Source organism: Salvia hispanica, chromosome 3 (assembly GCF_023119035.1).
Source record: "Salvia hispanica cultivar TCC Black 2014 chromosome 3, UniMelb_Shisp_WGS_1.0, whole genome shotgun sequence".
Lineage (NCBI taxonomy): Eukaryota > Viridiplantae > Streptophyta > Magnoliopsida > Lamiales > Lamiaceae > Salvia > Salvia hispanica.
Genome location: NC_062967.1, coordinates 20,162,398 through 20,177,586, shown reverse-complemented (window position 1 = coordinate 20,177,586; position 15,189 = coordinate 20,162,398). Strand labels below are relative to the sequence as shown.

The 15,189-nt window shown below is 37.8% G+C and overlaps 1 protein-coding gene across 5 annotated transcripts; it reads left to right on the top strand.

Annotated features, from left to right (window-relative positions):
• Positions 1-7,307: 7,307 nt before the first annotated feature.
• On the top strand, positions 7,308-13,557 carry LOC125214838 (protein SPA1-RELATED 4-like). Of its 5 annotated transcripts, none has more exons than XM_048116015.1 (8): positions 7,308-7,500; positions 7,875-8,870; positions 9,004-9,161; positions 9,875-10,832; positions 10,921-11,067; positions 11,200-11,511; positions 11,988-12,047; positions 13,250-13,557. In XM_048116015.1, exons 2-8 carry the CDS (start codon positions 8,004-8,006, stop codon positions 13,436-13,438), a joined length of 2,691 nt encoding a protein of 896 aa, XP_047971972.1. In that variant the 5' UTR covers positions 7,308-7,500; positions 7,875-8,003; the 3' UTR covers positions 13,439-13,557. The 5 variants fall into 5 exon arrangements, with proteins under 5 accessions (XP_047971972.1, XP_047971974.1, XP_047971973.1 ...); XM_048116017.1 differs by having other exon boundaries at positions 7,311-7,500; positions 8,207-8,870; XM_048116016.1 differs by having other exon boundaries at positions 7,311-7,500; positions 8,171-8,870.
• Positions 13,558-15,189: the final 1,632 nt, after the last annotated feature.

Sequence of the window (15,189 nt, the reverse complement as noted above, 5' to 3'; positions counted from 1 at the left end):
TTGCCAAAATGATGAATGATGTATATACGTTGCAAATGCGTTATGTCTTGCCATATTTTGATTTTTTGATGGAGCTGCCAATCTGATTGTCTATTGGGTTTAATTCCCTCTAGAATTTGATAGTTAACGAATTCGGGTTTGACTAAGGGGTGAGCTCTTACTCAGGCTAGTGTACACAGATAGGGATCGTGAGCCGTCTTTCGGGTCGGCCGGTCCAGTGATCGAGTTTGTGGCCACATTCTCGTTTCACATGATGGTTCAGATTTGGTATGTGATAGTTGATGATCATAGTAGATCGGCCGATCGCCATTTTTAAAGTTGAAAGAATTTTAGTGTTTATCGGCAGATTTTAAAATAAAACCCGAGTACACTTAAAGATGGCTTGACATGACTTTATTTTATGAAAATATTTTTGGCATAAGTTCACTGAGTGCATCAAATACTCATCCCTGCATATGTTTTCCCTATTTGCAGGTTGAGCTGTGACGAGCGCGGAGGATGTTGAGCATGAAAGTGAAGAAGATAGCAAATAAATAGTTCTGAATATATATATGTCTTCACACATAATATTATTCTACTCTCGAATGCTTTCGCTAAACAATATTTCTTTTGATTTCATGTATTATTGAGATAATATTCATTTCGACTTGTTGATTATTGAAGTGATACTCTGATTTTTATTTGAGCTATTTCCTATAACATCGAGCTTTGGTCGAGTATATTTCGTTGTTTCCCCTTTTCTTCCCCGCTCCTTTAACCCTCCCCTAGTCGCGATCAACCATGTTTTCTATCTTTAGAAAATGCGGGCGTGACACTCTCTTGTCCAAGTAATATCATGGTTACATGGCTAATATTTAATTTAAAAAGAACATTGATAAAATGGATCTCGAATATGCGTTGACTTGACTCCATGCAAAGTCCAAACACAAGTTTTCCATGATGTTTCGACAAAAATGTCTCACTCCATTGGGTCTATACCTCATGATATAATAAACCATATAACATGGCAATAAGATAAAATATATAACTACTATAAACAAATGGAACCTAAAGTTATGTCTAGCGGTCCATTTCCATACCGCAAAAATTGCGGTTAGCCACAATTATTTTCCTCATAATTTACCTAAATATAACCAAACCCTTCAATCAAACTCAAAAAAAAAAAAGAATAGAAAGCGCAACAAACGAAAGAGATAAAACAACCTAAAAACTTAATTTTATTTCATTGCAAATCAATCTAGTGTATATAATGAGTTTGCAAGTGCATATAATTTTCTTAGCGGCAGCCTTAGCCTCCCTAGCCACAGCGGCGCACGCTGCTGAACACCCTTTCTACGCTGGAATGACCGGATCCTATGGTATGGGAAAGGGACTAGTGGCAGATTCCATGGACCACATAGATCAAGACATGAAGATGGATGACCCTATCCGACGGTACCTAGGTTCGGCCGGATACATCAGCTATGGGGCCCTCGCCCGGAACAAGGTTCCTTGCAATCAGAAAGGAAAATCCTACTACAATTGCCGCCAACACGAGGCGGCCAACCCCTACAATCGCGGTTGCACTAGGATTACTAGTTGCGCTAGAAGTACCGTTTGATTAATATTTTCGCGTTTAATTTTATATTTCTTATTTCAGTGCATGCATGAGGATTATGGGTGGATATGTTTTTCCATTGTTGGATTCATTCATTTATTTGATAATATATGCTTGTTAATTTTCTTGTTTGTAAAGAGAGGGTGGGGCTTTGATTTACGTACACAGAACTGGAATATATATTACCACTAGTATATTCCTTGCGCGTTGCGCAACTGACGACATTCTTAGTTAAATAGAGAAAATTGATAATACAAAAAAGAAGAAAAAAAAAGATAAATAAATAAAAAAAAAAGATAAAAATTACTCCCTCCGTCTATGAATAGGAGTCCCATTTCTATTCGGCACGGGTTTTAAGAAATGTTAAGAAAAGTGAGTGGAAGAAAGTTAGTGGAATAGGGGTCCCACTTGTATATATTAGTTTTAAATGATATGTGGGTGGAATGAGTTAGTAGAATGTGGGGTCTCTTTACCATTTATAGTAATTATGAACCGGGACTCCTATTCGTGGACAGACCAAAATGGAAAAACAGGACTCCTATTCGTGGACGGAGGGAGTATATAAGAATATCTGATGTGCAAAATATATATTATAAACTTGAATTAGGGTTATTAATTGGAATGACAACTAAAGTATCAAATTGAAAGTTGGGTATGTGAATAAAATAAAAATATATATGTTATTAAATTTTTTAACTCAAACCGGCAGTAGTCCCAATTACAACATGGATTGTATTAATCAAAACAAATAAATTTGTTGACCAAATAACACTCATATGATATAGAATTTATAAGAATTAAATTAATCATACATGTAAGAAAATAAAAGATATTCTAATTTGGAATTTATATTATTTATTAATAATTAAAAAATTAAAAAAATCCGATAACATGATAACAACTCAAAAATTAACATGTAACACAACAAAACAATCTAATACACAATAATGTAAAACAAACAACAACAGTTTAATGTAATCATTTATTAATACCATTTGATGAATTTAATAAATTGACTTCAATGATAGTATTAAAAAACAAAAAAATCTGTACAGTTAGGGCTTAGCAACACTACAAAGAATTCAAATATTTTTCACATACCAATCAATAAATAAAAGCAATAATAACTACAACTACACAAAATAAATACTTTAGTGTATCTCCTCTCGAACCAACTGCATCTTCCAAACCTTCTCTTTGTCAACAACGGAAAGAAACAATATGACTACGTCAATGAAGAATGTGTCCTTCTACGACGATATTCCAGAATTCTTCACAGTTTTACCCTACATGAACAATAAAAAATGGTATGTATTTCCTTTTACGATTATTCCAAAATTCTTCACGGAATTCTTCAATTTGTTTTATACTTTAAATTTTATTTCAAATAAAATTCCTTGTATAACCTAGTACAGCCCCTGCATGTTGCGTATCTGACGACATTCGTAATTAACAAAATGTCTACATAATCCTATACTTCGTACAAGATGTGAGTAAAGGAGAATATTATAAGTATTCCGTGACCAAAAGTTTTGTACCAACTTAGTTGGGGCTGAGGGAGTACAATATTTAAAAATATATATTTACTAAGTTAAATAGAGAAAATATGATACTCGACTAAAGAGGAAAAATAACATAAATAAAGAAAAAATTAAAGAAAAAAAATAAATAAAATTATAAGAATAACTAATGTGCAAAATATATTATAAACTTGTATTGGGGTTATTAATGGGATTGTAAGCTAGAGTATTAAAATGAAAATTGAGTATGTGAATAAAATTAAAAAAAAAATTTATTAAATTTTCGAACTCAAATCCTCTGCGGTGCTACCAATCACACCATGAACTGTATAACTCAAAACAATAAATTTATGTATCAAATGACATTTATGATACAGAATTCATAATATTAAATTGATCATATATGTAAAAAAATAATAATATGTATTCAAATATAGAAATATAGAATTTAATAATAATATAAATCTAGTCTAGCCCCTGCACGATGCGCATCTAACGATATTTATAGTTATCAATTATGTTCATAATCATATACTTCGTGCAAGATATGAGTAAAGAGTTTATTTTAGGTAGTGTACCAAAGAATAGATATTTATTGAGTTAAATGGAGAAAATAAAATAATTTATAAAAGAGGAAAAATGTAGGATAAATAAAAAAAATAGAATAACAAATAATAGGCATTTAAAATAATAGTTGTTCCCAACTGATATTATTACATCTAAAACCTCTGCAGTCGAGCTTCGAATTGAAATTTCGCGTTATCTTTCGGGCTCGGACCCAAAGCTTCACAGTCAAGCTCAATGCGGAAGCTTCCCAGTCTTCTTGTACTCCTCCTTGGCTTCACGCCCTCTTGGATAAGCAACGTGATGTCGGCGGAATCAATGGAGGGAACCAATTCTGGAGAAGAGAAGGCTGCTTAGACTGAATGGAATGTCATTGGCGATTTCATTGAAGAAAAGATCGTAAAATTTGGAGTAGATTCCACCGTTGAGGAGAGGGAAGAGAGACTATTGAAAAGGCGTCAGCCAGCCCATCAGCGGGCGATGATGGCTGGTCCCAGTAAGCGACGACGACGGCTGGTTTCGATGTAGGGAGAGAAGAGGTGAGGGGTTGTGGAGATTTTTAAATCAGAATCATTGTGAAGAAGAATAAAGAAAAAGGGTTTTATTTTTTCTTATAGGAGTATGAAATAAGGGGATGCACAAACATACAAAATGAAAATGCACACCAATCAAAAGCAAAATGATCAGATATCGATGCCCTCAATTTCCAAATGAAATATGCAGAAAGAAAAATGTTTTGTGGGTGGAGAAGATGTTGTAGAGATTAGGTATTAATATTAATTAGAAAATATACTAATCTAGTCAAATGGACCAAATGCGGACCGTTTTTATTTGTTCAGGATTCAATAATTCAAAAGTTAATGTACTAGACCAAAATCGTAAAATGACAATTTTTTATTGTCCCATTAAAAATGAAATGTTTTTATAAATGGGAACATCATTTTTTTCCCCACTTTACTTTATCTACTCACAAAACAATACTCCATTCGTCTGCGAATAGGAGTCTCATTTTTCCATTTTAGTCCGTCCGCAGAAAGGAGTCCCGGTTCACTTTTACCATAAATGGTAATAGGATCTCACCTTCCACTAACTCATTCCACTCATATTTTATTTAAAACTAATGTCCCCCTATTCCACTAACTTTTTTTCACCCAATTTTCTTAACATTTATTGAAACTTTGCTGTCAAGAAATGAGATTCCTAATGACGGACGGAGGAAATACTTACATAACATCTCATGCCCGAATGCGGACAATTTTCATTTATTCAGAATTCAATAATTCAAAAGTTAATGTATAAGACCGAAAGTGTAAAATGACTAGAAAATGACCTTTACTCTGAAATTAATCCAATAAAAATCTATGGCGTCGACTAGGCTATGTTAATTGGGCTAACAAAAGAATTGTTTTTTACAGAGTTAATTTTTTAACACCTTGCGATTAAGTTAAAATTAATCCTAAGAGCATCTCCAATAGCGGCTAGCCCATCGGCTAGCCGATTCGCGTCGCTAGCCGAACCATTGGAATCGACCAGCGCAAATTCGGCGAGAGAATAGGCGAGCGCACGCCGATTTGCGAGCGCTGGCCGCCATTGTGGCGTGCCGATCGGCCAGCGCTATTTTTTATTTTATTTTTTTTGAAAATTGTTGAAACACTATATATACGCGATTTTAGTTTCATTTTCATTTGCACCACTTGTTTTAACGAGTTTTTTCTCTCTCTACATTTCCGTACAAGAGCAACATCGAGCGATCGAGTAACGCGGGTGGTGGTAGTGGTGGTAGTGGTGGGGATGCTTTGAGGAGTACGAACGACGGATGAACGAGGCTATGGAGGCCTACATGAACCGCGAGATAGAGCGGCACATGCAAAGGGTCGAACAGCAGGCGATACCTCGCCCTCGACCCGTTGTCCACCGCCGAGCAGCGTTGATTGATCGAGATCACGTAGCTGCACATCAGCGGCTATATGTCGACTACTTCGCTCCGGACCCGCGGTTTCGCGCAAACATGTTCAGGCGGCGTTTTAGAATGCGTAGGGAGTTGTTTATGCGTATCGTTGACGCTTTGGAGCGTCGATATCTGTATTTCCGCTTCAGGCACGATGCCGCTGGCAGACCCGGCCATACCCCTATTCAAAAGTGCATGACGACAATCAGGCAGTTGGCCTATGGAGGCGTGGCAGACATGTGGGATGAGTACCTCCACATCGGTGAGTCGACGGCTCTGGAATGTCTGAAGTTTTTCTCGTCGTGGCGTGATTCAAATTTTCGGTGATCAATACCTTCGAAGCCCTACCCCCCAAGATTGTCAGGATCTCGATGCAGATGCACGGGGAGCAGCATGAGTTCCCCGGGATGTTAGGCAGCATAGATTGTATGCATTGGGAGTGGAAGAACTGTCCAACTGCTCGAAAGGGGGCCTACACGACCGGCTATAAGGGAAAGAATCCCTCGATGATCCTCGAGGCCGTAGCCGATTACCGGCCGTGGATCTGGCATGCGTATTTTCGGGTAGCCGGGTCGAACAACGACCTCAACGTCCTCAACTCGTCGCCCTCTTCAACGAGAAGTGTTAGGGCATCGGTCCAACCGTCTCATTTATGGCCAACGACAACCGCATGATATGGGCTACTACTTGGCAGATGAGATATACCCTAGGTGGCCTATCTTTGTTAAGACGATCAGGCACGCAAATGATGACAGGAAGACATACTTTGCGGAACGGCGGGAGTCGGCGCGCAAGGACGTGGAGCGCGCATTTGGTGTGCTCCAGGCCTCGATGGGCGGCAATTAATGGTCCAACGCGTTTGTAGGATGTCAAAAGCATTGCCGATATAATGTACGCCGCATTATCATGCACAACATGATCGTCGAAGACGAAGGCGTACATCTGACTAGTTGGGCCAATGACGATACCGATGCAGCCGGTCCAAGCCACGACGTGGCCACCCCCAACGTACGAAGGGGGGTACCTCACGATGAAGCCGGCCGTCTCCAGGCACATGCCGACATGCGCCAAGTTGATGCTCATATTCAACTCCAAAAGGATATAATTGAAGAGTTGTGGGCACGAAAGATTGCACGGCGATTGTTTTTTCTTTATTATGTAATTTTTTTAAAATAAATATACTTTTTTTAAATGAAGTTAATGAATTTTCCCGTATATATCTCGTAAATTTAATTTCGTAATTTATCGTAAATTTAATTCCGCAAATATAGTTGTTTTTGAATTATTTTTATTGCGGTTAGCCTGTGGCTGACCTTAGGCTAGCCTATTTGATTAAAATGATGATGTGGTAGGTGAATTTTTAGTGCTGATGAGGAGAGAGAGTGGCTGGCTGGCTTATGAATACCTATTACCATTGTGGAGAGAGAGTGGCTGGCTGGCTTATGAATACCTATTACCATTGTGGATGCTCTAATGCTCTGATGTCTGCTTAGGAATATTTTAGTGGCATGTTGTTGGCTATGGGCATGTAATTTAATCTTTGACCATTTGTGATTTCTGGGTCCGATCATGGGTAATTGTGCTGTGTACTGAATAAAAAAATGGAGCTCAGAAAGAAAAGAAATGATTTAATAATCCTAATTCACGACTATATAAATTCTGTTTGAAAAAGGACAAATCTTGAGGTTGAAGACGAGAATGAGACACGTCGCCGGTTTACATGAATGGAAGCGGGAGTTGTAGATAAACAAAACAAGGGCTAGCTCCATTTAGTTTAGGGTTTGTAAATCTTCTCACAAAATCGTTTCTTTCCGCATCTGGCACTGATCGCAATTTACGATGTGAAAAAAATGAATTCGATGAAGTTACAGGTCTGTATGCTTTGAACATTTAGTTTTTTGTTTTTGTCGTTTCCTTATTCTTTTTTTGTTTGGGGGTAGTGGAGAATTTTGTGAGGCTGTGGTACTTTCATTTAAGGGAAAAAGCACACTGATTATTTTTGGTGTTGGGATGTGAGGAAAAAGTATAGTATCAGTTTGTGTGGTTCGTGTTGTTTTGGATTTTGCTCGGCCTACACTCTCTCTCTCTTCCTCTCTCCCTCATAATCTCTGATGCTGCTCTCCTCTCTTGCTCATAACTCATCTCTCTCTCTCTAGATATATCTTTACTATGATTGTATGTGTGGTGGAGTTTTAGAATTATCAACTGTTAAGAGATTCGTATGCTAACTCTATATGATCAACAGGCAACTAGCTGACTCTAATTCTTTTGCGGCATATATTGGTTATTATTTTATGGGAATGATGTTCTCTTGATTCCGAATGGCAAAAGAAAGTGTTGAAATCTTGTGGATCAAGTCATTGTGCAATTCTTTATGTTTGTGTTTGTATCCTGGAATTCATGTAAGTATACTGATAGTGAGAGGTGGTTAGTTATGGAGGGCTCATCCGAGTCTGGTTGGGAGAGGTCTGATAGCTCTAGGGGTTTGAATTCTTCATTCTTTATCAGAAATTCTAGGATTTTGAGGCCAGGTGCTGTCAGATTTTCAGGAGATAATAGTAGCCATGATTCTGTCAGGAAAGGGATGCCTTGGACTCATGTCAATAGCCATAGGGCTCTCCTTGTCGGGGCTGAGGCAGGTGGGCTGGTTGCCCGCCCTGCGGAATGCAACGATGTTAGTTTGAGGAAGTGGTTGGATAACCCGGATAGGACTGTGGATGCCTTTGAGTGCTTGCATATTTTCTCTCAGATTGTAGATGCAGTGAACTTGGCTCATTCACAAGGGATTGTAGTTCACAATGTTAGGCCTTCCTGTTTCATTATGTCCGCGTACAACCGAGTGTTGTTCATTGAGTCTGCCTCTTCCTCGGATTCCGGCTCGGATTCCCCCGAGTATGGATCAAACAGCCAAAGGGCTGAACTCAAGGGTTCACCTTCGGTTGTGCCTCCTGTGTCGCAGCACTCTAGGAGTCAGTCGGGCGTGCAGGATGCTAATCTTTCTAGGAACCCGGCCTCACAGATTAACTCTGCAAGCAGCTGTTTGCAGTCGAGTTCAGGCCAAGCTGTGCATGCTCAGGAAGGTGCTGCCAATGAGCGAACAACGGGGTACAAGAAGCAGTCGTTTCCCATGAAGCAAATAATGATCTTGGAGTCCAATTGGTACACCACTCCAGAAGAGGTTTCTGGTGATCCGAATTCGTGCGCTTCAGATATTTATCAGCTTGGTGTCTTATTATTTGAGGTCAGTGCTCAGCAGATGTTCTGAACTAATATACTAATTTTCTTCCATGACATGGTGCTGCGTTAGAATTAGCGTGTGTGTTCAGTTAAATGCAGTATTCAAGAATCTTAATGACATGTCTATATATGAGCAGTTGTTTTGCACTTTTAATTCCCTGGAAGAGAAAATCTCAACTATGGCAAGCCTGAGACACCGTGTCCTCCCTCCACAGCTTCTTCTTAAGTGGCCTAAAGAAGCTTCGTTTTGCTTATGGCTGCTGCACCCAGTGCCAAGTAGCCGGCCCAAAATGAGGTGTGAGTTTGTATACATCAAGTGTAATTTTTGCTCAAGTTCAGATCATATAGAATTTCTGCTTGATTGTCTGACATTTGTGTCATGTTGAATTATATTGCATGCACCATCAAATTTGAGATTTGTTTGTGTAAACTATTGAACTGCTGGAAAATGACGTTTTCGGAAATATGGGAAAGCTCTTGGTTCGAACTTTGTAACTTGGTCGATGTTTTCGGGAATATTCAGTATTCAGTAACTTTGTAACTTGACAACTCCCTTTGCCCCAGTTGAATGGAATGTAGATGATGATGTATTTACTGTCACGATATGTTTCATTCAATTCCTACCTATTAATTACTCCCTCCGTTCCATAGTAGTGGAAGCATTTCTTTCCGGTACGGAGATTAAGAAAAAGGTGTGTGACGTATTAAATAAAAAGATAATAAAGTAGAACAGAGGAAAAAGTAGAGATAATGAAGTAAGAGTGAGGGAAAAGTAAGAGTGGGAACATTTGTTACTTTTTACTAAAAAAAAGGAAATGACTCTACTGCTATGGAACGCCCAAAATGAAAAAATGACTTACTCTACTACTATAGAACGGAGGGAGTACAATTTCTTTGCGCTAGCTAATATCTTTTCATGGCTGTGCGCTTTATGTTTAACTCAATTATGGTTTCATTCAATTTCTGTTTCCCAATTCTTTACCCATTCTTATATTTATATCATGACAGCGAACTATTGCAAAGTGAGTTCTTGAACGAACCTAGAAAAGAGATAGAAAAACGTGAAGCAGCCATAGACCTTCGAGAAATGATAGAGGAGCAGGAGCTATTGCTGGAATTTCTCTTGATACTGCAACAGATGAAGCAAGAAGCAGCTGATAACTTGAATGAAACTATGTCACTTATATCCTCTGACATAGATGAAGTCACGAAACTGCAGACCTCTCTCAGGATGAAAGGAGATCCAAGCATAGAGTTGGGTAAGAGTTCAGGGCCAGGTCCCAATTTAATGAACAGCGCAGATGATGATGATTCTGGTAGCTCAGGGTCAAGAAAGAGAATCAGACAGGGCCTTGATACGACTGCCCCAGATGACTTAGAAGAGCATGCATATATAAATCAGAAATCCGAGATTCGAGGAAGCTTTCTGTCCAAAAGTTCTCGGCTGATGAAGAATTTCCGTAAATTGGAATCAGCTTATTTTCTAACAAGACGCAGATCTGTAAAAACAGCGTGTAGGTCGTTGGCAAGACCATCTCAAGTCAGTAGTGATGGCAGAGGAGGGTCTAATATAGCAACCGAAAGAAGTTCCATTAGTAACCCATCGTCAAGAGATCGGAGCATTGAGCAAAAGCCAAATGGATGGGTTAATACATTCCTAGAAGGATTGTGTAAATATCTTTCCTTTAGCAAGCTAAAAGTTAAGGCAGATTTAAAGCAAGGAGATCTCTTAAATTCATCAAATCTTGTATGCTCCCTTAGTTTTGACCGTGATGGGGAGTTTTTCGCGAGTGCTGGTGTAAATAAGAAAATCAAAGTTTTTGAGTACAATTCAATCTTGAACGAAGATCGTGATATTCATTATCCAGTTGTTGAAATGGTTAGTAGATCGAAGCTTAGCAGCATATGTTGGAATAGCTACATTAAAGGCCAGATTGCTTCGAGTAACTTTGAAGGTGTGGTGCAGGTAAGATGGTATCTCTAAAAGCCCAAATTTTAAATAACATATGCTCTTGTTATCCAATCTTCATTGTTTTGCTTGGTATAATTTCCAGGTATGGGATGTCACAAGGACTCAGACTTTCATGGAAATGAGAGAACACGAGCGACGTGTTTGGTCTGTTGATTTCTCAGTGGCAGATCCGACAATGCTGGCCAGTGGCAGCGATGATGGTTCAGTTAAGCTCTGGAATATCAATCAGGCAATTCTACTTTTGCACTTGGTGGATGTCAGCTTTGAAACTAAACGTACTAAAGCATCTAGTTATCGTTGCTTGTGGGTTTAATTCTGGATGTGTAATAAGTTGTTTTTCTTACATGGGCTGCTACTGCAGGGAGTAAGTGTCGATACCATTAAGACAAAGGCCAATGTCTGCTGTGTTCAATTCCCCACAGATTCCGGTCGTACTCTTGCATTTGGCTCAGCAGATCATAAGATATACTATTATGATCTTCGGTCCTCAAAAATGCCATTATGTACTCTCGTTGGGCACAAAAAGACAGTGAGTTATGTGAAGTTCATCGATTCAACAACTCTTGTCTCAGCCTCTACGGATAACACACTAAAGCTCTGGGATCTGTCGACGTGTACTTCAAAAGTTCTTGATTGTCCCATGCAGTCATTCACAGGCCACCTGAATGTAAAGGTATCTTTTCCCTCATTCAGATTTGGTTTTGTTGTGGCATTTTTGGATTATATGTTTGCCTGTAAGCGGTTTTCTCCACCTTCTGATTCGATTCAAGACCAAGTTGCCATTATGGACTCACATTTAAGTTCGTATGAACCTTATATTTTGCATAACTTGTTGCAACATTCTCTAGTAGGTCATCTTGTGCTCCATTTTTTACCTTCCCGGTTACCATATGTTTTCCTGAAAGCCATTAAAAATTTCATCCTCATTGCGATAACCTCATACTTCGAAAAGTGGATTTTCTTATTCAGTTCACGTGCTATCTTGTAAAACTAAGACAAAATCTTGCGGTAACAATGCTGAACTTCTTCTTAGAGTTGATATATTGATGTTAAGCACCTTCCATGTGTCCTGGTTTTCAATTTTATTCCCATGAAATACCCAAATATATGAACGCATGTAGATACTGATAGAATATATCGCCATTGCAGAATTTTGTTGGCTTGTCTGTATCGGATGGTTATATTGCCACCGGCTCAGAAACAAATGAGGTATTTTTTTTCTTTTGCTTCATATTTACTTGTTTTAGAGATGAATTGTTTTGTCTCTGATGTATGCCTTCATCGTAATATCTAATGACCTTTTCTTGATTTTGATGCCCCCTTCCCTGGGTATAATCTCAAAGAGACGATAGAAGGATAGTGTCCCCAACTTCACAGCTTGTCCTAGTCAAAGGTTGTGGCTATGGACTAGAAAAGTAGGAATAACTTATATTGTTTTTAGCTCTTGGATCCGTTCTGTGGCATGAAATAAGTCACTGGCTGAAACATTATTTGGTTACTCCTCTCTGTAGAGACCTGCCAAATCGTTACCCTGAATTAGCTCTCACTAGGCCGATGTACGTTGCGTATTGATAACAGTTATGGGTCCGAGACAGACTAGAAAAGAGCAAAGGTGATGGATTATTTAAAAATGGCAAAGAAACAACTCCCTGCCCAACAAATCTGCTGAATGTAAATCAAAAGGGTTCTAATACCAGCACAAAAGATGGATACAAATAAAACATAGTCTTCCGTCCAAAGCCTTTGTCCTAGCGGCAAAGAGCTTAGACATTATTGTTTGAGGTGCCGAGTTCGAGCCCTCTTGACATCATTTCTAATTTTCTCCTTTATATAAGAGTTTTTTTTTTTTTTTTTTAAAACATAGTCTTCCCACCACAAACTAATTTAACTCCTGAACACAAAGTGGCAGAACTAATTAAGGTAATGAGGAATTCCTATCACGTTATCTGGTGGTCCTAATTAGAAGGAAGATGTAGTATAAGAATATTAAAAGAAGACAATGAAATATAATCTTAACAGGTTAAATTCATATTTTCAACCTACTAAGTTTGCTACATGCCTAGAGTCATCTTGAGAAGCTCTTGAAATCTAATATTTCATCATGTTGAATATCTTTATCATTCTGAGTAGCATGATAGAGAAAGGAGCTGGAAGCCTGAACTTCGTATAACATTCATCGTAGCCAGTTAATTAACAACTATCTTATTCCTTGTCTTGAATAAAGTGCTTCCGGGAGCCTCTTGAGTGATTTGCTGAGTTAGATTTAGTTTGTTGTTGATGCCAGTATTGTGTAGATTTTGTAGTATGGAGTATATAAGTTGTTTCATATAATAAACACCACGGATATAAGAACCACATTACATAATAATGCAAGCTTCATTCATCATCTGATTGTTGCATTTGTTGCACAGGTTTTTGTCTACCACAAGGCCCTCCCGATGCCTGCACTGTCGTTCAAATTCAACAGCACAGATCCACTGTCCGGTGATGAAGTGGATGACACTGCCCAGTTCATCTCATCTGTGTGTTGGCGTGGCCAGTCCTCCACCTTAGTAGCTGCAAACTCCATGGGAAATATTAAGCTATTGGAGATGGCTTGATTCCTATTAGAACCAAATGGTTGAAGTAGAAACAAATTTTTGCCTTAGTTGGATATATATATATATATATATATATATATATATATATATAGGGGTGTGTTAGGGTCCTTACAGCATCTTAGCGTAAAACACAACACAAATCACAGCCCTTGGATCATTAGATTGGATGGCTGTGATTTGTTACATTATGATACTAAAAATCTACATTATTAGGCGAGGTACATTATTAGACTAGAAATGTACATTGTAAGACTAAAACTGTACATTTCTAAACTAAAATGTTACATTATTAAACTAAAATGCTACATTATTATCCGAGCTACATAATTAGTCTAAAATTCTACATTATTAGATGACACGTGGCATTAATCTAACCATTAGATCATATGATCCAATGGACTGCAAGTGTTTTGAGTTTTACTTATACTTAGCGCTCTGACCTGAATATATCCCTATATATATATATATATATAGGGATGTATTCAGGTCTTATATATATATATATAGGGATGTATTCAGGTCCTTACAACAAATATTTGTAAAACATAAAACAAATGATTTTTGTCATGTAATGGCTGATTTTCATGCCATGTGTAATTAAGAAAATTATTAAAAATATTCGAAAAGGTTAGTTTAGGGAGATGCCAAATGCAGTGGTTATGCACTCCCTTGATTATCTCCTTTTCCATAAGGACTTGTCTTTTATTATTGATTTTATTTGATATTATTTCCTTTTTTAATTGTCTACCTACAGAAACTCACGCAGAAGTATATTTATACATTGATTCCGCTACACAAACTCAGCAAAATTCATACGACGAATTGTTATTTTTTATATCCCTACACGCACAAAAACTCGACCAACTCGATCAACGATAGAAGAAGGCAATGTAGATTTGTAATCTACAAATACTCAATTTAGATGAATTCTAGATCTTTGTGTGTTGTTTGATTTTTGTATAATTTTTTGGAACATTGTTGGCTTAGAACATGTGGTGATTTGATGTAGAAGTTGCGATTTTCATGTTATGTATTGCGTTTTTAAAGAGATTTCCAGTGAAACAATGTACTATTGTGGTTAGTTAATGTATAGTCATTTTTTAAAGAGTTTTCCGAGGCCACTCCCAAATTTTTGTTAAGTTAATGTACTAATTTGGTTAGTTAACGTGGAGTCGTTTTTAAAGGGTTTTCTGGGGCCACTCGTAGTATTTGATAAGTTAATGTGCTATTTTGGTTAGTTGATGTAGAAATTGGGTTTTGCATTTTTTTTTTATCAAAACTTTGTATAATTTGCGTTTTTTTTTATAATAGTCAGGTGACACTCTTTATTTTCTAGAATCTAATGTATGGTTTTGGTTATGTAATGTAGAAATACCTCATGTAATAATAGTTTTACGTATAGTTATGTTTGTGCCGGAAGTTAATATCTAACCCTAGGGTTTAGTAGCCAAGGGGTTAGGTTGTAGTACAAATTCATTGACACAACTTTGACAAAGACCGGGAGTTAAGGGTAGGAAGTTTGAATCATTCCCCTTGGGTTTAGCAACCCATGGGGCTAGGTTATAGTACCCAATCACAAACGAAAACCATCACTAATGGTAGGAAGTTTGAATCATTCCTCTTGGGTTTAGCAACCCATGGGGCTAGGGTATAGTACCACCACATCCATTGAATTTCGGTTTTTTTTTTTTTGTTTTGGATTTCATAACATAGATAATCATGACAAGAAGAAATCTTGATATTTTTTTCAT